Source organism: Mya arenaria, chromosome 9, assembly GCF_026914265.1.
Source record: "Mya arenaria isolate MELC-2E11 chromosome 9, ASM2691426v1".
NCBI lineage: Eukaryota > Metazoa > Mollusca > Bivalvia > Myida > Myidae > Mya > Mya arenaria.
In genome coordinates, this window is record NC_069130.1 from 25,087,612 (window position 1) to 25,115,372 (window position 27,761).

At 34.1% G+C, this 27,761-nt stretch overlaps 3 protein-coding genes across 3 annotated transcripts; 2 read left to right on the forward strand and 1 right to left on the reverse strand.

The window, feature by feature from the left end:
- Positions 1 to 6,823: 6,823 nt before the first annotated feature.
- Positions 6,824 to 11,895, forward strand: LOC128203187 (uncharacterized). Its single transcript, XM_052904487.1, has 5 exons — positions 6,824 to 7,034; positions 7,828 to 8,182; positions 9,274 to 9,424; positions 10,084 to 10,286; positions 10,546 to 11,895. Exons 1-5 carry the CDS (start codon positions 6,959 to 6,961, stop codon positions 11,294 to 11,296), a joined length of 1,536 nt encoding a protein of 511 aa, XP_052760447.1. The 5' UTR covers positions 6,824 to 6,958; the 3' UTR covers positions 11,297 to 11,895.
- A 1,144-nt stretch (positions 11,896 to 13,039) lies between these two features.
- On the reverse strand, positions 13,040 to 15,764 carry LOC128245877 (uncharacterized). Its single transcript, XM_052964096.1, has 3 exons — positions 15,559 to 15,764; positions 13,574 to 14,551; positions 13,040 to 13,106 (listed from the first exon to the last, which is right to left on the reverse strand). Exons 1-3 carry the CDS (start codon positions 15,762 to 15,764, stop codon positions 13,040 to 13,042), a joined length of 1,251 nt encoding a protein of 416 aa, XP_052820056.1.
- An 8,845-nt stretch (positions 15,765 to 24,609) lies between these two features.
- LOC128245878 (long-chain-fatty-acid--CoA ligase-like) lies at positions 24,610 to 27,530 on the forward strand. The gene is made up of 4 exons (XM_052964097.1): positions 24,610 to 24,781; positions 25,355 to 25,487; positions 25,895 to 26,610; positions 26,772 to 27,530. The coding sequence occupies exons 1-4, from the start codon at positions 24,689 to 24,691 to the stop codon at positions 27,528 to 27,530; spliced, it is 1,701 nt and encodes a 566-aa protein (XP_052820057.1). The 5' UTR covers positions 24,610 to 24,688.
- The last annotated feature ends 231 nt before the right edge of the window (positions 27,531 to 27,761 follow it).

Here is a 27,761-nt window from a genome sequence, read left to right on the forward strand (position 1 = left end):
CTTTATGCAATGTAGCACTGGATACTGCGACTCTCGCATTCTCTATTGAAATCAGCAGCATAAACATCAACCGCGAATACAGACAGCAAGAAGAGGAACCGTCTAGGGGTCTGAACATTGCTTGTATATTTCAAGTCAGACTCAAGGCCCAATAAGATGGACGTTATGTCTTAAAGGGACTGTGTCACAGATTGGCACCAAAAAAAGTTTTTTTCTGTAACGAATCTAAGGACATTTATCATTTATCACGCTTTGATATCATAATTGTAAAAAAAGTACCAAAATGTAAAAAACATTGTGTTAACACCGACTAGCCAATCACGCATAAGGAATGAATTATACCTGGTAGACATACCCAGTAATCTTTTTTTAAAGGAAAAATACGAAATAACTGCTAAACTTCAATAAATTGTAAACTATGTGGTACTTCAGTTACTAAGTTTCAATGCATTGTACACATCGATGCCAAGTTTATGTCAGTTTTCGACAATTTTCTTTCGCTATTTTATTATACGCGAGACAGCCCCTTCAATAAAAATATATGATAGGAATTACAGGGACAACCATAGTAACCAAATATTTAACAAGTAGCTTACGTTTTTTTTTGTAAAAAAATGTAGAAAAGAGAATGTGGTTACCAGTCTACTTTTAACGGTCAGTGAAACAGAATCGAGCTCGTTTTGTGTTTAAGTTCAATTAATTTATTCGACAAAGGCAATATGATACCTTCAGCTGTATCTTCTGAAACAAATAACATGTGGTTTAATAATTATGGTTTGATTTTATTACAGGTCGGTATGGATGCTTTCAAGAGTTTTTATTTGAAACCATAAATTTTAAATCAACAATCCTGTCTAAACGATACTTGACAAGATGGAATTTATTTGGAGTCGGTTGGAATTAGCAACAAGTATGTAACATAAGCTCGTGTACAAGCCTTTTAACCGACTATGTTTTAACATACGGTATAGAGGTTAAAGCTGCAATGGCGAAATCAGTGATGATTTCAATAATAATTATAACATTTTACAATAAAAGTATACGATCATTTCATAAAATGATGATAATAAAAACAGTTCTAAAACAGATTAGTAGCAAAGCTATGACTGTGATATATATTTTTTTAAATTAAAATATTTAAAAGTAGCATGAATGATAGGTGCCAAGCTATCGGGTGTCAATTAAAACACTGTTAATGAGTGTAATGACAAGTATTATAAAAATAATGTATAGTTCGGACCATAAAAGCCAAGCACCCAAGAGGCATTCTGAAATTTCATAATGTTGAATTGGTCAAACGTTGGCAACTATCAAGTAATAGTAAATCAGTTAACATTACACATATTTTGACATAGCACATATTGATTAATGTATACATACATGCAACATTACTATGGTTCTAACAATGAAGCGAACACAGAAACAATATAAAGGCAAACCAAAAAATGATTCATCGACTGCAAGTTTCAGCTTTAACAACAACAACAACAACAACAAAAATAATAACAACAACAACAATAAAAACAACAATACTAAAAACAATACAAACAACACCAACAACATGATTACAAAAATGATTAATCGACTGCAAGTTTCAGCTTTAACAACAACAACAACAACAACAACAGCAACAACAACAACAACAACAATAATTACAAAAACAATAATTACAACAACAACAATAATAATTACAACTACAACTACAATAACAACAACAACAACAACAACAACAACAACAATAATAACAACAATACTAAAAACCATACAAACAACACCAACAACATGATTACAAAAATGATTAATCGACTGCAAGTTTCAGCTTTAACCACAACAACAACAACAACAACAACAACAACAACAACAACAACAACAATAATTACAACAACAATAATTACAACAACAACAATAATAATAACAACTACAATAATAACAACAACAACAACAACAACAACAAAAACAACAATAATAATAATAATAATAATAATAATAATAATAATAATAATAATAATAATAATAATAATAATAATAACAACAATAACAACAACAATAACAATAATAATAATAATAATAATAATAATAATAATAATAATAATAATAATAATAATAACAACAATGCCAAAAACAATACTAACAACGCCAACAACAATAACAACAACAATAATAATAACAACAACAACAGCAACAAGCAATGAAAAGCATAAAGCAAAAGCATCTAAATCATGCGAGAATAAACAAATAGCTACAAGCAACTCTGACACCGTTGGATACCCACACTACATTAAGAACTACGCTTAATGCTTTGTTGTGTATTTTATGAAGAATAACGCAATTTAGTATCTTGGTTGCCGACGATGCAAGCAACTAGGCACAAGTGGTTACGCAAATTATATCCAAATATGACAATGGTACACATATGATCACTATACAAGGACATATTACTATAACAGCATAGAAAAACACAGTAAATAAAATTCATGTATATATCGGTAACTTTATCACGCTTAAAGGGACCAGACACCAGATGATACAATTGCAAGAAAAAAAGAGAAAATTGTCATACACATATGTGTTATCGACCTTCAACTAGCTCTCTTTGGTATTTTTAGGCTTGTTTTGTGGAAATACTGTAATTGCCGATTTTTGGACCATCTGGTGTCTAGTCCCTTTAAGAGCTCTAAATAAACCGATACGATTTTAATTGGCTAAGCGCTATTTTTAAACAAGGACACACAGATGAGACAGGAACATGATAGTTGCGTTTATTCTTTTAATCATGTAAAATGATTACATTCAATGGAGGCCGATCATACAATCGGTCTCCATTGAATTAGATGGCATTGAAAATCTACGCTTGTTTTGAAGAAATACTGTACTTGCCGATTTTTGGACCATCTGGTGTCTAGTCCCTTTAAGTAGATCAACTAGAGCTATTATTTGGAATAGAAAATATAACAAACGAATAAAACTGGATGATTTTTGCTGAAGTCCAAATCTTAAATTAAAATCAACGAAGAGTGTTTTTTTTTTGAGTTTCGCCCTTAAAGGGACTGTGTCACAAGATTGGCACCAAAAAGTTTTGCTGTGACGAATCTCAGGACAATTATCTAATAGAATATGTTACGCTTTGATATCATAATTGTAAAAAAGTACCAAAATGGAAAAAAAATCGGGTGACATAATTAAGCTAATAGACCTACCTCGGTAATGTCACGTGATAACACCGACTAGCCAATCACGCATAAGGAATGAATTCTACCTTGTAGACATATCCAGTAATCTTTTTTAATGGAAAAATACGAAATAACTGTTAAACTTAAATACATTGTAAACTATGTGGTACTTCAGTTAATAAGTTTCAATGCATTGTACACATCGATGCCAAATTTATGTCAGTTTTCGACAATTTTCTTTCTTCCCCCGCTATTTTATCATACGTGAGACAGCCCCTTTAAACACAATGTAATTGGTCTGGAACGTTAGTACAATATATGTTTTTTTCTTCTTTTGGTTTACGTTTCAATGACGCCTGAGAATGGTTGAAACAATTGTTGTTCAATCATGATGCCGACTGTGAGATGTGTTTGTATGTATACAGGGGCGTAGCTAGGCCTAAAAATCATGTAGGCCCGATGGTTCTATGTGAGTTTGGGGACTTTTATATGTGCAATGGAACACACTTAATTATATTTTCAATGATTACAATAAAATCAAGCAATACACCCTGCACGTAGTTGAAATAAACACCAAACTTTGGTGAAAATAAAACAAGCTTTTGAGTTGTTCAAAGTGTTTGTGAAGCTATTAGTTTTGTCATTTTTCAAAAATAAAATGTAGGCACAGGTATACAAGGCCCATATGTAGCTACGCCACTGGTGTATGGGTATGTACAATTTGTATGTGTTGTTTGTTACAAATCCAGAACAATACAATATGATTAAACTAAACTTACACATGTCAAAGCAGTGTTTACATGTATGCTTACATGTGTTGCTTTCGATATAACAACAAACATGTTGTTTCTTTTTACAAGTGACGCAATTTATGTATTTGCTAAATGTACTTATATACAATAAATATTGTTTAAACTAACATGCAATCTATCTGTTAATACATGTATTTGGTTATCGCCTTGGGGTGGTCCATAATAGCATTCAGAATTTTAATTAAATAAATGCATACGCATGTGCACCAAACATAAATTTGGAGTGATTAACCTTTAACTACTAACTAAATAATGCATTTATGGATTTTTTTTCTATTTTATTTTCTTTTTTTTTTCATTAACCGTGTAATTAATAGGTGAAAACACACAGATATTAAATGACTGGTGGATCCGAAATATTTACACGGTGAGCAACTATCGTATCATAAGGTAGAAATACCGTGTTTCTGCACATTTCTTTCAAATTAAACCCGTTTTCCTTCATAAGAACTTCGACATTTATTTATCCTTTTCGGTCAATTAAAACAATTGTAAACTTCTATTTTCATCATAGCACGGCAACTCATATCGCGACATCATATATTTATACGTGAATAAAGATGTCTTATTTAGAAACCGTATTTTTAGTGTTTTCCAGTTTCGTCTTTTTTTCAATTTCGTCGAAATATTGTATTTTGTTTTGGTCAGTTAATTTGTACTTTATTAAGGAAGATTGGTTGATTTTAACAGGGAATGGGCCAGAAAACAAACCATATTTTCGAACAGGAAACAATTCTTATGTTTACGAAATTCGCATACATTAATCAAATTGAATTTGACTTTGATGAATATGTTGTTACATGCTTCATACGTGAGCAACTTTTCAGTATACGTAAAAACTGTCAGGATTTATCTCTGTTTACAAATCTTTGTTAATTGAACTGAGACTTACTTTTTGTCATAAAAACTCAACGCTCTGTTGACGAGACTAATGTGTTTTGAGTAAGTGACTAGTAGGTTTGTCACTAAGGCGTAACAAAAGTGTTTGTTTCTTGTTTGGTTAATTAACCCTTTGCATGCTGGGTAAATTGTCGTCTGCTAAAAAATGTCGTCTGGTTTATTCTAAATTTCTTTCAATTTACTTAAAACTTTGGGGATATATTGACTGAGTGGCAAACAGCTTGGAACCTGACCAGGCGCCGAGTTACTCCGTGTCTGGTCTGGTTCCAAGCTGTTTGCAAAGCCTTTAAAATTGCCATCAGCAGCCTAAGGGTTAATTATCTATTTCTATTTCTATTTAAGCCCCATTTTTTGCCACTGGCCAACTTTAATTAAATTTGAATCCATGTTAAGTTGTAACACAATGAATAACACATTAACATTAGCAAAATATATCTACTTTGCTAACCCGCTAAGGTTTTATTTCACATTACTTTGCACGTATTTCATTTTGTATATAAATTGCTGCTATTTAATGTAATTATACTAACACATTTAGCTACATTTCTATTTTTTATAACAACACTTTAACAACTATAGGATGTTATATCATTCATGTTAAAATGCTCCAGAAAGATATTGAATTGAATTGAATTGAATTTGTACTTTCTCCATTTATTGTATTGTATGTTATATGCTATGAACATTGTATATAATGTTTTAGGCAATAAACTTATCGTATCGTATTTTAGATAATATTTCATGTACATCGAACATGAGTATTGAATCAGATCTTTACTAAAAATATAAAGCGAAATCAAATGCATTTAAACAACCGTATGTTTTCACGTCCAATCTTAATTTATTGAAATCAAATACAATTAATATGTCATATTATTTTCTGTTCCGCCATAATTTATTGAAATCAAATACAGTTAACTTACCCTATTATTTCCCCGTCCAACCTTAGTGCCTGTATTGCCATCGGACAATGTTTTTTTACGTTTATTTCCTTTTTCTGGATACATCTTTTTCCGATCAAAAGGAGCCCCTCGGCCATTTTCCTTTAAAACAAGGACAAATTACACGAATTAGGAAGTGCCTACTCACCGTTAAATGCCTTACTTTTCTTTTTAAATAACACAATCCGGTGATATAAAGAATGGTTATACAATCTCAGACCAGTGGATACTTTTCATCTTTACAGGTTTTGAAGCTAAATGGTTTGTGATTTTAGAAACAGGCTGAACATGCTGGATCTTCTTGATTTACTTTTTTGTTTATATTTTCACCGCATTGTTTGGTATTCCTACACCGTATATGGCCATTTTACCGAATACACATTTGTTAGGTTTTATTTTTATTTTAAGAAACGTAACGGTCTTTTCTTACGTTGTTCAATGTTTAGTTTACAAGGAAAGCTTGCTCCCCATATATGGTGTTGGGGTCGTGAAGGACTGGAAATCAGTGTAATATTGCGTGCAAATTGGTCAATTGACGTTATAATATATATGAAATTTATTTAGTTGTGTCTGACCACAACTTGTCGTATAGCGGAGATGGCTGATGTGTTCCACAACAGAATCACATGGAACTAGGACATTTCCAAACCACATAAAACAACAACAACAAATACTGTCACATGTGACTGACAGCTTTTTTGAAGCTTTAATTTTTTGCTTCGGAGAGACGTGTACTTGTATTGTTTTTAGTGCAATCTAGCTAGTTCATTGGTAAAGGTCTTAGGCAATGATACTCAGGCAAAACTTTACCTAAACAATAAAAAATACCCACAACCATACCCTTTTTTCGGGACCAGTGATATCATAAACGAACATTATATTTTTGGCCTAATCGTATTCAGGCATAAACAATTTGCATGTTTTATTGATCCCATTTTGAAATGTTTTGCTGATCCTGGTGTTTATCTAAATAAATATCAAACAACCGAAACGCATCCGGCTTGTAGCCATAAACTTACCTATAAAACCTCAAACTTAGACGAAAAACGGCATTTAAAAAGCAGATTTTGTTGCATTGCTAGCAAAAAACTATTGACATATTAAACGTACTTTTATAGTGGTGCTCAGACTAAAAATGGCGAGGACGGATTATGTGAATACCTTCGTCTTGGCGATGGTCTTTATTCCTACAAGTGTCCTAAGCTTGTCATGTACGTATTCGATTTCTTTCATGCTTTTCGATGAAATATAGAGTTTTATCAGTGAAATAACAACAGTTAAAATATTTTCACTGCAAACTCAGGAGTGAATATATGAACTTTAAGAACAAGTTTAAAATTAATTGTAGTAACTTCAAAATATCTCATTCTTGAACAAGTGAATTTTGTCAAAAATGATTATTTAATATTTAGAAAGGTTTCATATCATTATGTTTAGATGAGGATATTCCTGTTAAATAAACCTTTATAAAACATAGTTTTCCTGTTTATCAAACGTTTTCTTGAAGTTGATTGCTCGGACATTTGTTTTCGTACAAAACATTATAGACGAAAACAACTGCTCGAACATAAATTTTATGCTGTATCATCTATTTAAAGGTACTCGTTCATGGCTTCTAAAATGCATTTTACGGATTTTGTTTATTACGTAATATAGTGTGGAAAATCATTTAGGAGTGTAAAAAGTATATATATTTCTTTTGGCTACGCCACACGTGAAATATAGTTTTTGGTGCTCATTCGGGGAAATATATTTCAATCATACACTGAAACAAACAACTATCCTCTATTGTGCTTTAAATAGATGTATATATGTGTTAGACTGGTATCGTTAAAAAATTATTTGATTTTTGAAGAAAATAGAATGAGGGTACTAGTCTATATAATTGTCAGACAGTTATAAGGTGAAAATAGAAATGAATTTGGCGCAATTTATGAAATCATATTGACACATCGGAACATAGTCCAACTTACACTGTTCTAAAGATACTTTAACTTACAACAGGTTCGTGTCACCAAAACTGGACGCATATTCTCACAACTGGCACGGATGGTGTGGTCACATTTGGTTCCAAGTCTGACCTCATCTCCGCGGCCATGACCGGAAGTGACGTCAGAATACAGATGAAGGATGATTACTTCACTAGCGTCCAAAACCTCCATACTGTCGGGGATAATATCTGCGGACAGGCCTTGTTTCACATCAGTAAAGCTTCGTGGAAAACTTTCCAAGGAAATGCGTACTGGTGGTTCCTCAACGTTTGCACGACTGGACGTTTCCAAATGATGCGTTATTACGTCGGCAACCACGTATCGGCAGGTGCGAACTTCTTAACATGGCAGATCAAGTGGTTTGTGAGGTTAGTCTGAAGTCAATCATTGCAGTAAGAATATTTGCATACAGAGCTCGTATTCGGAACTCCTCGGCCATTTTTATCGAAAACAACCTCGGATGTATACCTGTACACCAGTTGAAGTAGTTCGTAAATTTTTGAATTATATCATTAATGGAATGTAATGTTTTAGAGTTGTATTTATTGATCTAAGTTTAAATTGATTGCCAGTGAAGTGTATTATTGCAAACGTAATTAAGATTCACAAGAGTTAGGTCATAAAGTTTAACTGCTAAATAAATTTACTACGCGATCTACTTGCAGCGGACTTAAACTTACCACTTTTTGAGTATGTAAACCGTCCAAATACATCCGAGGTTATTTTCGATAAAAATGGCCGAGGAGCTCCGAAAGCCAGAGCTCGTATTAACCGGACTTAAAGCTTGTATCTAATTACCGTGCACATTCCTAACCCGTTGCCACGATTTCGAGTTCCAAAATATGTAATGTGTCCATAAACTGAAGAAAATCGTCTAGTTGGTAGAAAGATCTGACTTTTTAAGTAATTTATCTTCCATGGTCGCTGATGTTTTTCACATACGCGCAAATATATTTGCCGTGGATGAGTTTGACCCCGCTCTCCTGCCGGCCTCCCACACAACGAGGTAAGACGTAGGACAGCGTTCAATATGTAGGAAATGTATTGAACAATATCACGCCTCCAACATAAATGACGCAACGCCATTGGTCCAGGACAGGTCACCCGGTGACCCCATATTTTTCCATATTGGGTCACCAAATTTATGTCGTACCAAAATGGCGTCTATTTTCCGATTCCGATGATTAAATAAAACATTTAAACATGTGCACAGGTTGTCGACGTGATATATACATTACGGTGTTAGTAGGTGACCCGATATGGGATATACGGGGCGCAGGAAACCATATTCAGGTTCGAGCTTCGCTCTCACCCGATGTGGTTTAATTCCTATGCCCCGCATATCCCATATCGGGTCACCTACTTACCCCGTAACTTATAATATTCATCAATGGCAGCGTTCTATTTGTAGCACAATCTGCAAATATCTCATGATATATTACATCTTTTTTATATGAAGGGATAGCGGGCCATCCGTATATAAACACACGAGCGGCGGAACTACTTTGAATGGACATTTGAATGACGTAATCACTGACGTCAGACACGGCGCTGACGTTCGTGGAGTGTTGGAGAGTTTGGGTTACACTGCAAAAATGGATAACGTACAGGTAATGACATCCCGTTTTCAAGACTTCTTTCTAAATTAAATGCAACTTGTTTATCATAAGAAAAATGTTAATTGAATTGTTAACTATTAATCCATATCAAATTTTAAAACATTTTGTCTGTGAATAAAATAATTAGTCTTATTCAAACAAATAATTAGAAAATGTTACCCATCCAAACTATCCTTAAAAATGCACTCTTACTCAAAAACAAGATTTACCACAATGAATACAATTATTTAAATATAGCAAAAAGGATGAATAAATGTCGAAAACAATTGTTCTTATGAAGGATACCGAGTTTAATTTGAAAGAAAGGTGCAGAAAACATGGTATTTCTACCTTATGGAACGATAGTAGATTGCAGTAAATCTTTTAGCATTCACCAATCATTTAAAAAATTTGCGTTTTTAGCTATTAAGAACACGGTTATAATCTTGTTATCAGTAAATAATATTTTCTATAAATGCATTATTTAGTAAGTAGTTAAAGGTTTATCACCCAAAATTTTGTGTTTGTAATACACGTGTATGCATTGATTTTGAGGGTCACTTTAAGCAAGCTGCATTAATACTTGCACACATTATGTGTATCTAACTCACTTACAAATCGTCCCCATACATTTATATATTCAATGCAAAGTATCAACAATTGCATTGTAGATCTCCGATACCGGTAACCTGGTTGTTGGTCAGGCCGTTTGGCATGTCAGTCAGAGTTTAGCCCCGCCCAATATCGAGTTCCAGGGCAACGACTATTGGTGGTTCAGTAATTTCGCCTCAGACGGAGGCCATTACATGTCTAGGTGGAGAATAGGGGAACACACCTCTGTTGGTGCCACCAATGAAAACAGGCAAATAACGTGGTAGGTGCAATATATAAACCTAATTAATGGCGGTATGCTGCAGGCTATGGCTATTGCATTTTGTTCATGAATATAAGATTGCCAATTAATTGTTTTATTTACTAAAATTATAGGGCCTATCTATAAACAATTCATTTTAAGTATGTCAGTTTTGAGTTTTCTTAAAATGTCATATCCATGTGTTGATTATTATAATGTAATAATAATAAACTACTGTAAACGTCATTGTAAAATGTAATGATTAAAAGTAATACTCTAGGTACACGGATACGTGTTGGCAGCTGGCTTATCAGCACGACTCGGCCGGAAACGAGCTGCAGGGCTCGCTAGATATTCTGCGATCTGCTGCAGAGCGCGGTCATCGTGTGAAGATCATGATTGGTGACACGTCCGTGGAGCCCGAACAGGTGAGCGTCCGCGGCGGCCACGTCAACGCCATGATCATAAGCAAGGTTTTGAAGGCCAACAGTAACATCAAGGAGTTTGAATCTACAGGAGTCTGGGACTGGAGCATGGTGACAACGACTGGAACACAGACAACACTGAAGTTGCGCGTCGGAGAAGCAACGGAGACAGCGGACAGCCGCGCCACCACTGCGACGGCAGTGAAGTGGTTCATAGACACGCGGCCTTGGCGGAAGGTCCTGGCTCACAACAAAGCCGGCACGGTTACTTCCGGTTCTAAAGTGGCGCTAACGGACGCTGTGAAGCTAGGCGCGAGAGTTAGATACATTATGCGATTTGATGGTTCCGATTCAATAACTGTTCAGGAAGCAGATAATATTGCCATTAATGGTGCAGATGTTAGCGCCACTCACGTTCGCTCTGTAAGTCTGGAAGCGACCCCCGACTCCACGGCGGAGTTTCGCTTCCAGAATAATCCGTACTGGTGGTTCAGCATCGCTGCCACCACGGGTTCCGTTGACATGTCCCGATGGACGGTCGGGGAACACACAGACAGGGGGCACAGCAGTCAGACCGCTGCCATAGAGTGGTTCGTCAACTTTTAAAGGGCAACTGCTGAACACACGATATTGTTGGTGATATAACTCGGATTCTTATTGCCACTGGACGTGATCGCTGCCAGAATCGCTTCCATTAGATGTTAAGTGTTTCTTTTAAATGACAAGGCCTTAACATCTTTGAAAAACACACAAGTTTTAATTTATATATGAATTACACACAACGACCCTAATGTCCTGCCTGCGATTTTGTCAGATAAGGACTTCACTTGTTGCCACCATACATACCAATTGACATGTTATTCTAAAACTTCCATACGGTAATAAAACAAATATCTCTTAACGAAAGATTTTATGAATTAGGTAATATTGATAAAATTAAAAAATATATATATATATATGTACATTAGTTCTATAATTTGCTAAGAACAATTACATAATATTGATCACGTTCAGTTTGCTTTTATTTATTAATCGATCACCTAACACACAAGAGTATATGTAGTCATATTTTACAATGTAAACAAGTAAGATCATTTTAAAAGATTGCTTAATCCAGTGGTTTTGATTGTTGTAAAATATTTATTTTATTGTTGTATTACATAGTTGCATAAATCGATAACATTTTAATAAAATGTTTCAGTGAGTTATACTGTTATCTATTTCTGATCGGTCTTTATATACATGTATATAGAATGTCCCTCTGGCCTCCTTTATAATATTGAAGGCGTTAAATTAGAAAGAAGAAGAACAGAAAGATGATTTATTTGGATTTAAACATATTGTTTCTCATCCATACAAATAATTATAACACAAAATGATGGTAAATAAATACAAATAATACAGAAACAAAACAAGTGTAATCAAAGGATAGTATTTATAAGCGAATTTCTTATTTTATTAGCTTTGCTTATATATGTACACAATCGATTTAACACCGATCTTTTATTTGATGAAAACAACTCAATCAATTTCCACATACTCGGGTTTCTAGTGTAATACTTGCTTATATAATGTTTCCTAATGTCTTTGTAACAATCACATTTTAAAATAAAATGAAACTCATCTTCAATGTCTCTTAAAGCATTAACACATAATACGCATTGTCTATCTTCTCTATTGACACGTTGCGGTCCATATCGTCCAGTTTCCACATGTAATTTGTGACCAGATACACGCATCCTCGTTAAACAGCTACGCAGTGATTTGTTTGTAACAATGTACAGATATTGTTCGTATTCAAGGTTATGTTTTAAATGTTTGTACACTGTCAATACACAATTATTTTGTAGACTCTCTCGCCATTCTTGCATGAAATTATCTATAACTGTCTGCTTAAACATAGGTATAAACTGCTTAGTAATAACAATGTCTGGATTATTCCATACATAAGTGAAACCAAATTTGTCGAGAATATTCTTAATATTGCTACACCAATTATGTTTTCCATTAACAAAGTCGATATATGATAGATCGTACAAAGATTTAATAATACAATTGTCTGTATTGACGACCTTAAGCCAGTATTTAATTAGCCGTATATATCGATTTATATGCAATGGGTATCGACCAAGTTCTCCGTAAACGCTACAGTTACTTGTGGAAAGTTTAACGTTTAGTAGTCGTTTACAAAATCTTAAATGCAGCCTCTCTACTTCCTGAGACTTCACATAACCCCAAACTTCACATGAATAATTCAATATTGAGCTAACAAATGCATCAAAAAGTTGACAACATGTTTTGGGTGTAAAGTTAAATGATTTTAAATTTGACATAAGCGTGTTCATAGCCTTAAGGCCTTTTCCCGTTAGCATATTCTGATTTAACGCGAACGATCCACTCGAGCTGAACACCATTCCTAGATAATTGAATTCATTTACTGTATCTAAGTTAACATTGTCATATGTCCATTTTTCACCTTGTCTCAAACGACCTCTCTTTTTAAAAACGATGACCTTTGTTTTGTCGGTATTGACTTGTAATCCCCATTTATCGCAATAGTTTTTAAGCGCATTCAAACTTTCCTGTAGATCTTCCGGAGATTCAGCTATCAAAGCCATATCATCTGCATACATAAGCAGGAGTAAAGTCAATTCCTTGATTAATATTCCACTTGTAGGAAGTGTTTCAATATAAAGTTCCATATCTTCTACAAATAATGAGTAAAAAATCGGAGAACACACATCCCCCTGCTTCAAACCGACTGCTATTTCAATAAAATCGGACATCTTTTCACAATGTTTGACTTTGCACCGCACTTTGTCATACATAGACCGTACTATACGAAGCATTTTCCCAGAAACACCGAGTTTATATAGCTTATACCATAACGCAGAGTGGTTAATAGAGTCAAAAACTCGTTTCATGTCGACCATGGCTACATACAAGCGTTTGCCGTTGTTTAGCATATGCTCAATCAAGAAATTTAAACTGAAAATTGCTTCCACTGTTGAGTAACCCTTTCTAAAACCGAATTGGCTATCAGGTAGTTTTTCATGTGTATCGCCCCAGGTCATAAGTCGAGTGTTAATAATGCTAGTAAAGAGTTTTGCCATTGAACTCATAAGGGTTATCCCTCTAAAGTTTGTGACTTGGTCCTCGTCGCCTTTCTTGTACACGGGTACTATGATAGATTCCATCCAACTGTCTGGAAAAAATCCACTATTTAATATAAGGTTAAATAAATCGGTCAAATGGCCAAGTACTATATCTCCGGCTTCAATAAAATATTCATTAATAAGTCCGTCTTGAGATCCCGCTTTCGCTCGTTTTAATGATTGTATCGCTTTTGTCACTTCCGCTGGAGTAATGTCATTGTCAAGCTCCTCATATATAGGATCGCTAGGGTCTGATGGCCGTTTGGAGAACTGTTCAGCCTCAGGATTGGAGAATCCATTTAAACCATCCGACAGCGTTTGGAAATACTCTTGAAAATCTTTAACTTGTATATTATTCCCGCGCTTTGCCTTACGCTTTGAAAAATATTTCCAGAAGTCCTTCGGTTTTTTCTTCTTTAGCCCTTCAATGTCTTTCATTTTAGTTATCGTGTGCGACCTCTTTTTATTCATAGTCAATAGTTTATATGCACGTTTGGCTTCAAATAAAAGTTGACGGTTTTCATCACTTTTTAAGGCATTAAACCGTTTAACGGCTTCCATATAGACCCTTTTCTTTTCATAGCACTCTTTATCAAACCAGGCTGCACGTTTGATAGCTTCAAACGAAGCATGATTAGGTTTACCAGTTTTATGTCGTATCTTCGTGAATAATGGCATTGCGACAACATTTATGATTTCAATAAACCTTTCAACACAATTATTTACATTGGTTTTATCCATTGTGTTAATGTTCAATGATATTTCATTTAGTTTCGGTAGTTGGGAAATTAAACCACGTCTAAATTCCGTTTTAAGTTCATCATTCCATCTGATATATGTATGCTCATCTTCATCATTGATACGCTGACCTACTACTATTCGATCACTATGGAGCACAACATGTAACGGTGCGTGATCAGAGTAACCGTTGAATTCCATAACTTTAAAAACCGTAATACAATTAAAATCCTCTTCCTTTGATAATAAATAGTCTATTGTACTACTGCCAATTTCACTCAGGTACGTAAATTTACCGCTATGATCAAGACGACCGTTACATATCCTTAAGCAAGTAGCCTTACATAGATCAATTACCTTTAATCCCTGGCCGTTAAATGTTTTATCTTCGTTTATCCTAATCAAAGGTCTATCAGCAATATAACCACCAGGATCCAAGTTTGAATTAACATAGTCATATGGAATAAAATCCGGTTTTTCACCAACTCGGCCATTGAAATCACCGGCCGTAAATACTTTAATTCAAAAATATCTGTTTCTAATATTTCAAACAGATTACAGTTTATTGTGTTGAATGCCGGTGAATTCTCACCCCACATATAAACAGCACCAAAGTATATGTCTTCTTCAAAATTAAAGAAACTACTGTCAAATTTTAACCATATGATGGTATCGTGGTGATTACGAGTTACAGAAATTCCATTAGCAAGATTTTCTCGAATATATATAACTATACCGCCGCTGTTTCGTCTTGCTTTCTTATGTTGGAATTTCCTATAAAAGTTAAACACCTTAAATCCATCGATATTGATATCGCTATTTTGTTTTGTCCATGATTCAAATAACACTATGACATCATAAGTGTGAAGTAACGATAGGAAGTCATCTTGAAGTTTATCTGAAGTTAAACCTTGGCAATTCCAAGTACATATTTTAACATCACCTTCCTGCTCTACCTATTGAACCTTTCCGTACTTTCCGTCTGTGTAGATCTGGCCGTCCACAAAGAGTTTGTTATATTTCATATAAGCATCCTTTCCGTCTTTTCTGGCTGCCAGCATTATAGGGACAAGTTTGCGTCTTTGGTCAGCTACTGATGGCGGAAATTGGTCATGCATGTATTTTCCAGATCTATCTGGGATATTAGCTCTTAGAGTCTTGAACGATGCCTTGTCTTGCATTTCTTTAAATGACACCAATATATTTCTGGGTTTGTGACTCGTTTTACGACCGACTCTGTAGACCTTCGGACTCCACACACATTGACCAACCCAATTGCGTTCATACCCCGATAATGACATCAACCCCGCAATTCATTCCTTAAATGTCTATCAACTTCAATTTTAAGAGAGAAAAAATGATCACAGTTGTAATATATTAAAACCTAGTTAATACTTGTACTAGTTCAATTCTGACCATAGCGTAAACAAAGAAAGTATAACAAATTATTTATATATGTAGACACTAAGACCAATTATCTGTAACAGTTCTATATGGAAATAAGAACCATTAGAATGTTCATAAGCACATGACTTACATACGCAGGAGTGGATATTTTTTAACTTCTTTTCACACAAATACATAGCAAAACAGAGGAAAGTGACCCAGCTTACTAAGTAGTTGGAGTATAAAAGCCAATACATGTTTGCAAAATCTGAGGTATATATAAATGGGTAGAGATAAAGGATATGTGTTCTTCCATGGAACGTTCAAACCTACTGGATATATCTAAACCATTTAGCTAATTTCACTACAATAGCAGTTTAAGCAGGAGGAAGAAAACTGCACTCACTGAATCAATTATGTATTGTAAATCTGAATATCCTCCCCTTTAGTATCTTATTTATAGAACTATTTTGCAATAATCAGGTCCTATGAAATTAAACACAGAACTGCAAGGAGTTTTCCCTTTCATATCCGTGTTTTAAAGGTGTGTTTTACTGTATATATTTACACGCAAAATATTATATATATTTACATGAACTGATTTTGTAAATCAAACATTCGTCCAGGTATGGTATAATACAGACTGATTTTCATTGAAATCTGGTCCTTGCGCGTACGGTCTTCAACTCAGCACACAACACACAGTGTTTCCAAATTGTGGTTAGGACACACCAAATTAATGTTTCGTTCCTCGGATTTTTCCAGAAAAATATTGGAGCGAGCGAGCGAAAAAAAAATTAAAATACAATTTGTCATATTTCGTAAAAACCGAAGCGAGCGAAGAGCGATTTTTTTCTTATAATCAATATAAATAAGATAGATTGTTCAATAGAATTGCCTTTAAACCCATTTGAATGTAATCTTGAACTGAACCTTTAAAGGACATTTGGAAAATGACCGAATACATACTATTTATTCATCCGTTTTTAGTACATATATTATATGGATAAACCAAATTTCTAATTTAATTAAAACATATTTTAAGAATGATGATCATTTATAATAAACAAAACACTGCTTTTAGGAGAAAGTTTAAAAAAAACTTCTATAATTGTACCTGAATCACTTTAACATCATTTGCAACTGTATTTGCAACATTCATTAGGATTGATTTCGAATGTTTAAAATATCATATTTTTCACTTGCACCATCAAACATTAGACTCCATATTCATTTAAATTACTTGACTTCATTTCGTTTTGAATACTACAGTAAATGCAATGGCATTTGCTTATAGAAGTGAAAAGTACAAGGGTATGTTCAGAGTACTTTTATGGTCTGTGATATGTTTTTAAAATTCCCCGATTATATGTATACTAATAAAAAAAAGTACGCTAGTCTTACTTATTTTTAGTTTATCTGTATCAATATCGCTATTTGTGAAAAGATATTTGTTTGAAAATGTTGGTTTTTCAGAATTGGTAAAAAAATGGCTTTAATACATCAATTTGGACCGAACAAGGAACCATATTCCTGTTGGTAAAGCTGTTTTTTTCAGCATCGACGTCATATGGTAAAATTCGGGTCACTCGTATTTTGACTTGAATCAAATAATACTTAGTTGAGTCAGTTTTCATCATTCCGATTTCCATCCAAAAAGAATCTCTAATTACCCAATATTATAGCTACCACTGCCAGATACACATGTTTGATTGCATAATTATTTATTCAATTAATGATCCTTTAGTGCCAGAGACAATGAACAATGACTTCCAGTATAGTCAAAACACATTTATTGTAAAAAAAGATTAAATTTCGAAAATTCGGGCCATTCAGTGTTTAAACCTGAATCCGCCATTTTGATTGTTTTTTTAACTAATGCTAAACCGATCGATATACAGTATAGAACACCACGCATCGGTTACTTTCCTTTACAAAAACACGTAAACTAGCGTAGAAATATAATTGATTATTTCTTCAGCCTTTAAAATAATATTTCAACCAATATCTGGCTGGCGATTAAAATATAGGAGCGGGCGCACAAAAATATAAACGTTTTTTTACATTTTCAAACAAAAGCGGTAAATCCGCGGAACGAAACATCAATTTGGTGTTGCCTTATCAAAATAAATGCCAGGGAATATTTGCTAGAGTTTTGAATGCATAGAGCCGAGAAAAGTTCAACCACAGTTCATCCACAGTTCACCAGGTTGAACTGATGGTGAACCATGGAGCAACTTTTAAGAGATCTTATTAAAGAGACTCGCTCATATTTTGTACAATGCACTGAAGTGCGCGCCTATTATGGAATGGGAATTTATTTCAGTTAGTGGTAGGAGCGGTTTTTAAGTTGGTTGACAGTTGGGTTTTACTATTATTTTATAATGATTAAAAATTGCAAATGGGTGGCGATTGCATGAGCGTTAAAATGCTTTTTATGATTGAATAGATAGTCTTCAATTTATCTTCAAAACATTATTTCAGAAGAACGACAAATAAGTTTAATAACTGTTCCCGATTCGTTTACGTTTTCCGATTGGTTACCTGAAATATTTGAAATATCATGTGCCGGAAATGTAAAATGTGTGGACCGGTAATTATGTGAATGGGAATAATTATGCTTTATATTGTTTTGTTATGTTTACTGCATTGATAAACCATGAGGTAATTTTATTGCTTTAATCTAATTGATATTGGAATTAAATGTTCACCTAACTTTATTTGTTAATGCGTTGAAGGTGACATTAGTAAAATTTTATTACGATTGTCCCCGAGTTGTAACACATACCGGATGTTGCTATTTTTAGAACCAGAAGGTATTTCCCCGCTATTCATAGGTTAATAATGGAATTTCTACATCGTAGTAGTTGGAAACTCGGGTGATGATTTTATCATGAATATACGTTTAAAATAAGTAAACATTAAAAGTGCACACTGACAGTTGATTACGATACACCTAACAATTTGAGTCATTACAGTAAAACATGGATTATAAGTGAATTATACGCGTAAGAGAAGATTTTCTGTCGAAAAAACGAATGTCAACAATCGGCATGGAACTGAGATATTCGTATCAAAGGGCTATGTATGTAAGTATCTTTGAGTAGTTTGTACTTTGATGTGTTCAAAAATGTTTGTTTTTTAATTTATCTTTGGAATTCTAAATCATTTTTATTTGTTAAATGTTAGGACAGCGTGTTAATATTTTTACATACATGTACTATAATAATATATTATTATAACTATACATGTTACATCTACTTATGCACCAGACAACTGTAACCACGCCCCCCCCCCCCAGGTCATGGGAATAGCTGGGACTTTGACTTTCGGTCCAGCCAACCCCAGGTAAAATCCTCTTCCTGCAAGGACGAACTGATGGTCAAATCCCTGCCATATGCCCCCGCACCCAATGGAGCCTAGGGAAGGCATATTCCCCGCTATATTTTGCTCGAAGACAAAACCACCGCATTCACCCGGCACTGCAGGGCCACCTGAAAGGTAAAAACACAGCCCGTTTCCCCGGCTATCCCCGGCATAACCCCGGACCTGGGGGCCATGGTTACAATTGACTGGTGCATTATGTACATGTTTCATATTTTTAAATGTTCTTATGCACATTATTTATGTATATGATATGAGTATGTAATCTTTTATTTGATTGTTTTATCTTAGAAAAATATTAGACTTAGAATTTTGTTTAAAAATGATGTGTTTTGGTATGTAACCTATTTTTAACATACCATAATACATGAACATACCCATTATTTGTTTACAAACTGCACATTTTCAAAATAAACCTGTAAGAAAAGACGTACATGGTTTGGGCTGGAAGCCACGACAGCTTTGACACTAGCGACATTCATTTGCTTGGTGTAGGTCTCGTTAAAACCCCGTATTGTTGTGAATCATTATCAACCATATGCACAACAACTACACATTTGTGCTTACCAACTTACTCTTGGCTAAAACGGATATTAGTGCAGAATGTATAATTGATACATGTGCATTTGTCTTTCACAGTTGTAGTTTCTACCGGTTGATAGTCAGAAGTCTAATTTCTTACAGGTAGGAAAATGACTGAATATTACTAAGTCAACAAATTGGGGTTATGAAGAATTCCAGCCTGCATTAAATACTATGTTGGATCACTGAGACAGATTTGACGTCCATGTCATCCACAAGGCAGTCACATCTGGTAGAGATGATGCGAGTATTTCATATAAATCATATTTGAGTTGGTGTTTGTTGTTTTATAAACTCACTGTATTCAATAATCAAGTGGTGGTGGTGGTGGTGGTGGTGGTGGCGATGATGATGATGATGATGATGATGATGATGATGATGATGAATTTTATTGATAAATTTAGTAATTTTCTTTATATATTATCTACATGTATGTATCAGCTTGTTTTTTGTTTTTTTAAATAATGTCGAGAAATATTAAACTGTTTATATTTTAGTTTGTATATGTATGGCAGTATTATTACCTATACTAATAAGTTAGAAAGGCTTTTAAAATACATTTGTTTTCCTTTACAGCACTAAATATTCTAGATGGGTAAAGAACCTGAAGGGGCATAAAAACCAAATCAGCATTGACTCAGCATTGAGTAATTATCATCTGTGCACACACTTCAAGTACAAACGCATGGGAACAGACCAAACTTCAAATGTTGAAGAGTGAAGACTTATTGTGAAAGATTCTAAATGTAAGAATACCATTGACAAAATAAAACAAATAGACATCGATTACCTACAGAGACTGTTTACATGTTATAATATTAAAAAGACAAATTAGTTGAGAACTTTCACTCTGACATTTTTCGAGGGGCATTACCGCCTACATGTACATAGTGTTCTTGTTTCTTTACATATTTTAATTTGAAAGTATATTCATTGTTTTTGTTAGTATCATACGTAAAATTAATTTATTTGAATGATTACATTTTATGAATAAGTCCAATAAAGCTTTATCAATTTTTACAAGAAAAGGGTTGATTTTTAAGCATTTTATTAGCTATAAAATGTATGGTTACATTACATTATGTATATTTTCTTCAAAATTGAACGGTAAACAATCATAAATTGTCTTTTAAATTGTTCATTAGACATCATAGAAAATATTTAAAATGATTTCAGCAGGTTGTCTTATTATTAATTATTTTTTATGAATTTATAAAACTGCTTTATATTTTCAAACATCGAAATACTGCTCTGTTCAGAAGACTCACAAGATCAATCAAAATGATTTTTTGCATGTGTATAAATAATGCTGTTCGGTTGAACATATGTTTTCTGTTAACTGAAGTTTATTTTACCAGAAACTGTTGTGTTTATTTCATAAGCTCTGATAATGTGAAACAAGAATCAAATATAGACAAAATATTTACTTGTCACTCTTTGTAGCCCTTGGAGTTTGGGATTGGGTGTAATGAAACTTAAATAACTTTTTTAATTCACGGTTAAATATCAAAATTTGGATAAAAGTCCCATAGTGTACCTTAACTATGTTGTCGGTGAAAGCTTTTATTAAAGTAAGTATTACTTAAATACCTTAATTCAGTTTAAATAATTATGGCCTTTAATGATTTTTGTTTTCATATAGATTTCCTGTTTTATTGAGCTTTGTCAATTTTGTTGTTGTTTTTTATTATGTACAATTACTACTTCTATTTCCTAACTTAAATTTTTTGTCTCATTTGTCATATTGAATTGGTACATATTTCATATAAAGTGAAAAAAACACACACTATTTTTAAAGATGCAATCTTACGCCCAAACAAGACTTATCACAAATAATATTATTGTTTTGATTTTTCAAAATGGGTTGATAGATGTCAACAACAATGTTTCTAATGAAGGATTGTGAGTTCAATTTGCTAATAAGAATGAACATAAAACATGGTATTTCTGCCTTGTGATATTATAGTAGACCACAGTAAATCTTTTAGCAATCACCAATCATTTAATATTTGTCATGCTTTCTGCTATTATAAACCGGGTTACAAGCTTGTTATAAATCAGTAAACAATATTTCAGTAAATGCATTATTTAGTAAGTAGTTATTGTTTAATCAGTCAATTTGATGTGTGTTATAAATACAATTATATGCAGGGCTTCCATTAAAGGAAGTTTGGAAGTTTATTACTCCTTAGAAATGGGTTAAAACTTTCAAAATTGACTTCTAGGAAGTACAAAAACTTCCATAATTTTGAAGAAAACCACCAAAGTAGAAAGCTTAGAAGTTCAAAATATTCAAACCTTGTGTCAATATTACTTTTATGGTCACAAATTCAATCAGTCTTAAGATAAAATGATTTATTATAATATAAGTCTTTGAATTTGGCAAGTTTAAGTTACAAATTACTTGATTTTTAACATTCTAATTGAAAAATAGTGGAAAAAGATATTGTATTCGGGAGAATTTAACTTCCACATTTCAGTGTAAAACTTCCAAAATTGATGGACAGGAAGTTTATACTTCCAGTTTCAAATTCTTTATGGAAGCCCTGTTATATGTATTGATTTCAAATAAGATTAAAGATGCTCATTTAAAGATAATGAACAGACACACAAAAACTAGACACATTTGATACTAATTGTATGAATGATTATTGTTTAGGTGACCTCTGATTTGTTTTGGAGATATTCATAAATGGGTGTTAATCTTTGTTGTCTTCAGTTTCTTATACATTTAAGGATTTTTATAATTGCTTTTCTGGTATATAATAATTTAATGCAAATGAAAAAAAACACACTTTAAAGTAGACACATTTGATACTAATTATATAAATGATTATTGCTTACATGTACTCTGATTTGTTATGAAGATACTCATAAAGGGGTGTTATTCATGTTATTATACATTTTTGACTTGATTTAGTATTGCTTTCTGGTATATATTAATTTAATGCACAAAGAAATTATTTTAAGTGTTCAGTATCACTTTCACACATTGTTTACTATTATTTTGTGCATATTTGGCCTATTTATGCTTATATGTGCATTGTTGTATTTCAAAACCTTTTGTGATAAATAGAAACAGTATTATTTCTTTCATGCATAATATGATACATATTCAGTTTGTATGCATTATTTTTATCATATTTGAAAAAAATTGCCATTGTCCTATAAGACACATGCTAGTTTTGTGTTAATATCACTATCAACTAAAAACATCCATTTTCAACTCTTCTTTACCATGTAAATGGAAAAGTTAACTTTATAACTCCATTGACCAGTTTTTTATGCAATTTGTCAAATTTCATACATTTTAGTATTATTAAACAACTAAAAACAAGGCATGTTATGTTATAAATGCATTTCATCTAGTAAACAATGTTCTCTTTTTATATAACAGTTCAATAATTATGTTCTATTTATGTTTGTAACTTTCATACGAAATGATAATGTTTATTAAAGTACTACAAAAATTGTTATTTCATGTCGCTTCTTCATGATGAATTCCTCATATAATCAGGAAACTTATTCTTCCCTTCAAGTTGTCATTCCAGCATGGTGACTTTGCCCCCTCCCCCTAAATGATTAGAACTGCAGTGTACACGAACAATAACTCTATTTCAGCGAATTGCAAGAGTTAATCCCTTTGTTCCTTTTCCTGTTTGTAGCATAACAAAAAAAACTACTTTTTGGAATTTCATTAAACATCATTCAATGGTAAAGCACAACAAGAGGAAGTGCAGTGTACAATGACTATAGCTGTATTTCAGCTAATTACAGAATTATTGCCCTTTTCCTCTTTTTCTTGACAATGACAAAAACTACAGTGCAAAAGCACCCTAATTCTGTCGTGTTCAATAATGTACCCCACCACTAATGAAATGTTCAACTTGAAACTCTTCAATTTCAATGCTTTAGCCTATGTTGTTAAGCAGAATACTACAAATATTTTGAGAATTTCATGGATGCGGTTCAATGCACCATATTATGCTTGTTGGCCTTGACATTCCTTGTTTTTCAACATATAACAAATGCATAAACTATTAAACGGCGCCCTTTGATGCTTTGAATCAATGGTCTTTCTTGTATCACTTGGAGTGTTAAGATGATAAGAAACTGACGACTGGAACCCCTATAGAAGCATATAATTCCGTGTTTGTTTCGTATGCTCAAGTATCGTGTTTGAAGCCCACGATTTAGAATAGTGTTAGTTACGCAATTCAACAACATTTAATTATCCCTCGACTTGTATATGAGTCCTTGTGAATTAAGGTGTCATGTTTTCTTAACTGTGTCTGCGTGGGTTTGCTACATCTCTAACTACATCTCGTGTTGTTTTTTTAACTTTTATTGTATTTATTTTTGAACTTTCTGTATCAAAGTGTTAAATATTTTTAATTATAAAACATGTATTTTAAAGTGTTTAAGATCATGATCGAATAGTTTGTTTCAGAAACATGAGCGCGACCCTTTAAAACATATGTAGAGTCACGATGACCAACTGACTGATGAAAGTAATTATAAACTGTCACGGTATCGTGTAACATTTATATGCTTCTGCATTTATTATATACCATACAGATGACGTACATAGCCTTGGACTGGGGCAGTTAAGCGTTGATACCTATAACATACGGACATTTCTCCTTTAATTTCGAAAATATGCTTCCAAAATAATCAAATAATCATTGCTTATCACGGTGTTGGTTTTGGAGTAAAGATTGACTTAGGGGCAGGGTACTAAAGGTGTTTAAAAATGGGCAGCACTGAAAAGTATACCGAGAGTTATAGAAGGGTGGAATGTGAAGAGGAAGACCTTGGTCTGCGAACAGTAGGGGACTGCATGAAGGTGAGTCTGTTTTTGTACTTGTTAATCTCGATAATTGGTTAATATTGGTTAATCAGTTCTTCTATGGAATTTCCTTGCTCAAATATATCCGGTTTGGACTAGCATGTAGATTTAGGGTTCAAATGTAACGGAAGACTACAGGATTTCATAGAGAAACATTAAATCGTGCTGAAATGGGTTTTATAGTCATGTATTAAAGCTGCACTCTCACAGAGTGAACGTTTTGACAAGCCAATTTTTGCGAAAATCAATGGAAACGAGTTATATAAGACTGCTGACAAAAAATTAGATCGCAGATTGTTATATTTATGTTAAAAAAATGATGTTTAATTAATGCATTTTTTTTTAAACCGTTAGTAACGGTTTAAGACATAGAACATTAATTTGCGAACGAAAATATGAAAAAATGCGATTTAATCTTTTGTCAGAAGTTTTTATCACTGGTTTGCAGATATTTACGCAAACAATTGCTCATTCCAAAACAAAAAAAAATAAAAAATGTCAAAACGGTAAATCTTTGAGAGTGCAGCTTTAATACAGTCCGTGTTAAGCTTAGATCATTGTTTGTTTCAGTATTTTGCTGAGGTACAAGGTAACAAGCCTGCGGTCATCTTTGGCGCCACAGTAGAAACGGACAGGGAAACGGTTACGTGGTTGGAGCTGTATGAAAACTCTTGCGTCTTCGCGAAGGCGCTGATCAATCTAGGTATTTATAATTTCGTGTTTTTTTTGTGTGCTCACAACGCCACCGGGATATACTTGGCTATCTGCCTTAGTGAGAGTATACATACTTTGGTGTCGGTGAAAGTATCAGTCGTATTAGTTTTGAAGCATAGCAATGACACACGGTTCCAGTTTCACGCCTCTCCCTGAAAAAAGACTTCCGTCCATTCGAATGTCAGTAAAATGTCGTACTACTAATGCACAAGGCTAAGAATAAGTCATAATTCTTACAATGCGTATGAAACCTTAACATATGTCATCGAAAACGTTCCGATTTGTTGTGTCCTTCTACTTAGATCAACGAAGGTGTACTCTTCGAAAGAAATCGTCTAACACTCTAAATTGCTAATGACCATGTCCATACACGTATTTTCTTTCCTTTATTTATAGGCATAAAACGCGATGAAATTGTTGGCATAAACATTCGTCCATGTCCGGAATGGTTGTACGTAACCTTTGGTTGCATGTTGGCTGGAATAAAAGCGGTTGGACTAGCATTCACGTACACAGACGGAAGTGACCTCATCGCCATGATGAACAAACTGAAGACATGTAGCATGCTAGTCCTTGACCCAGGAGCGAGCGGGGAAAATTGGAAAATTGTCCGGAGACTGCTAGACGCGTACTCCAAAACCGGAAGAGCTACATCCAGCAAAATGTCGTCAGTGCGGTTCCTCCTGGGACACAGGTTTCCTACCTATGAAAGTAAAGTACGATCGTTACAAGAGGTTATGACAAACGCCCCAACCGACATTGAAATCCCTAAATACGTAAGTCCCGACGATATTTCTTTCTTGTTCCAAACGTCGGGTAGCACAGGGTTTCCAAAGCTTGTTGCCCACACTCACGCTTCAATGCTCGGCATCGGACGCATGAAGGGAAGTAACTGGCTGAGGAGAGATGCTGTTCTCTTCAACGATCGGCCATTTAATTGGATAGGCGGTTTTCCAATCTCTGTATTCTGCGGAAATACGAGAGTGGCCATTTCCGGGTTTACGGAGCTAGGGACCGACCGACTATCGGCTGTTTTCGAAATCATCACGAGAGAACGATGTACAGTTGCGCTTGGTCTTCCCCCTATGATTCACGCACTCATCAAACAGGCGGTTAGTAAGTGCTATTGACTATAATTATTTTCACCAACATCTTAAAAAACACATGATAAGTGGTATACATCTCAATTTCGTGTTCTCATCAAAATAACATTGAAGATTAATTGAAGGCAGGAATTCGAATATAAACATGTTTTAAAAATCTATTTTTACAGGAAGACTTGCCAAAGAACTGGCCGATTAAAACCTTGTTAACCGGAGGCCAACCAGTGACCAAAGCCCTGACAAAAGCCATAGGCAAGCCTTGTGAGACCCTGGAAGCTGTTTATGGATGCACCGAATTCTTTCTAAGCAATTCATATCATCTGACAGACCCGGATGCTTTTCCAGAGTTCTGCTGTGGTCCGCCATTGTTGTCTAATGGTCTACAGGTCAAGGTCGTGAATAAAGAAGAGGAAACAGTTCCTATCAACACCAGAGGGGAACTCTGGTTTAAAGGCCCCGTGTTTATGAAAGAATACTTTCATGATCCCGAGAAAACGGCAAAGGCGATAACTCCAGATGGGTGGTTCAAAACAGACGACTTTGCAATGATGGATGAGGATGGTCTGTTTTATGTCTTCGGGAGAATATCAAACATGATCATTTCTGGAGGAATGAATGTGGTGCCGGAAATTCTAGAAACCGCTATCAAAGGATGTCCTGGAATTGACCATGTAGTCGTTGTGCCTGTTTCGGACCCGGTTTATTACCAATCCATTTGCGCATGCGTGATTCTCAAACGGGAGACGAACACTACCGAAGACGATATCCGCCAATTTTGCGACATCCACCATAACGATAGGCCTGGTTTGTTCACTGTACTGCCAAAATTCTATATGTTTCTCGATGCATTTCCTGAGACTCGCACAGGAAAAACTTCGCGCAAAGATTTGCAGGCAGTTGCTGAAGAGAAGTTTGGAAATTATGCATGATTTATATAAAAAACTTTTCATTCCAATTCCTTACAATGAAGACAATCGTTGCGATGGAGCATTGATATTGATTCGAGATTTAATATTGCCTTACATGAACTGTCTGTGTAAGACTACACGGTTGTTGGTTGTAAATGGGCCCGACTTGTTATACATACATACATGTGCAGTTATTGTGTTGTGGATCAACAGTGCAGATAACATCCAATGGTATGAACGTAAATGAACATA

Excerpts from the sequence above, each read along its gene's own strand:
- LOC128203187 (XM_052904487.1), top strand. The coding sequence starts at position 6,959 with ATGGCGAGGACGGATTATGTGAATACCTTCGTCTTGGCGATGGTCTTT. Across the intron at positions 7,035-7,827 it reads AAGTGTCCTAAGCTTGTCAT|GTTCGTGTCACCAAAACTGG; the intron begins GTACGTATTCGA and ends AACTTACAACAG. Across the intron at positions 9,425-10,083 it reads CAAAAATGGATAACGTACAG|ATCTCCGATACCGGTAACCT; the intron begins GTAATGACATCC and ends ATTGCATTGTAG.
- LOC128245877 (XM_052964096.1), bottom strand. The coding sequence starts at position 15,764 with ATGCAAGACAAGGCATCGTTCAAGACTCTAAGAGCTAATATCCCAGAT. Across the intron at positions 14,552-15,558 it reads CAGATCTACACAGACGGAAA|GTTTATTGAAATCATAAATG; the intron begins GTACGGAAAGGT and ends TTGTGTTGAAAG. Across the intron at positions 13,107-13,573 it reads ATTAACCACTCTGCGTTATG|GAATGGTGTTCAGCTCGAGT; the intron begins GTATAAGCTATA and ends TCAATTATCTAG.
- LOC128245878 (XM_052964097.1), top strand. The coding sequence starts at position 24,689 with ATGGGCAGCACTGAAAAGTATACCGAGAGTTATAGAAGGGTGGAATGT. Across the intron at positions 25,488-25,894 it reads GAAGGCGCTGATCAATCTAG|GCATAAAACGCGATGAAATT; the intron begins GTATTTATAATT and ends CTTTATTTATAG. Across the intron at positions 26,611-26,771 it reads ACGCACTCATCAAACAGGCG|GAAGACTTGCCAAAGAACTG; the intron begins GTTAGTAAGTGC and ends CTATTTTTACAG.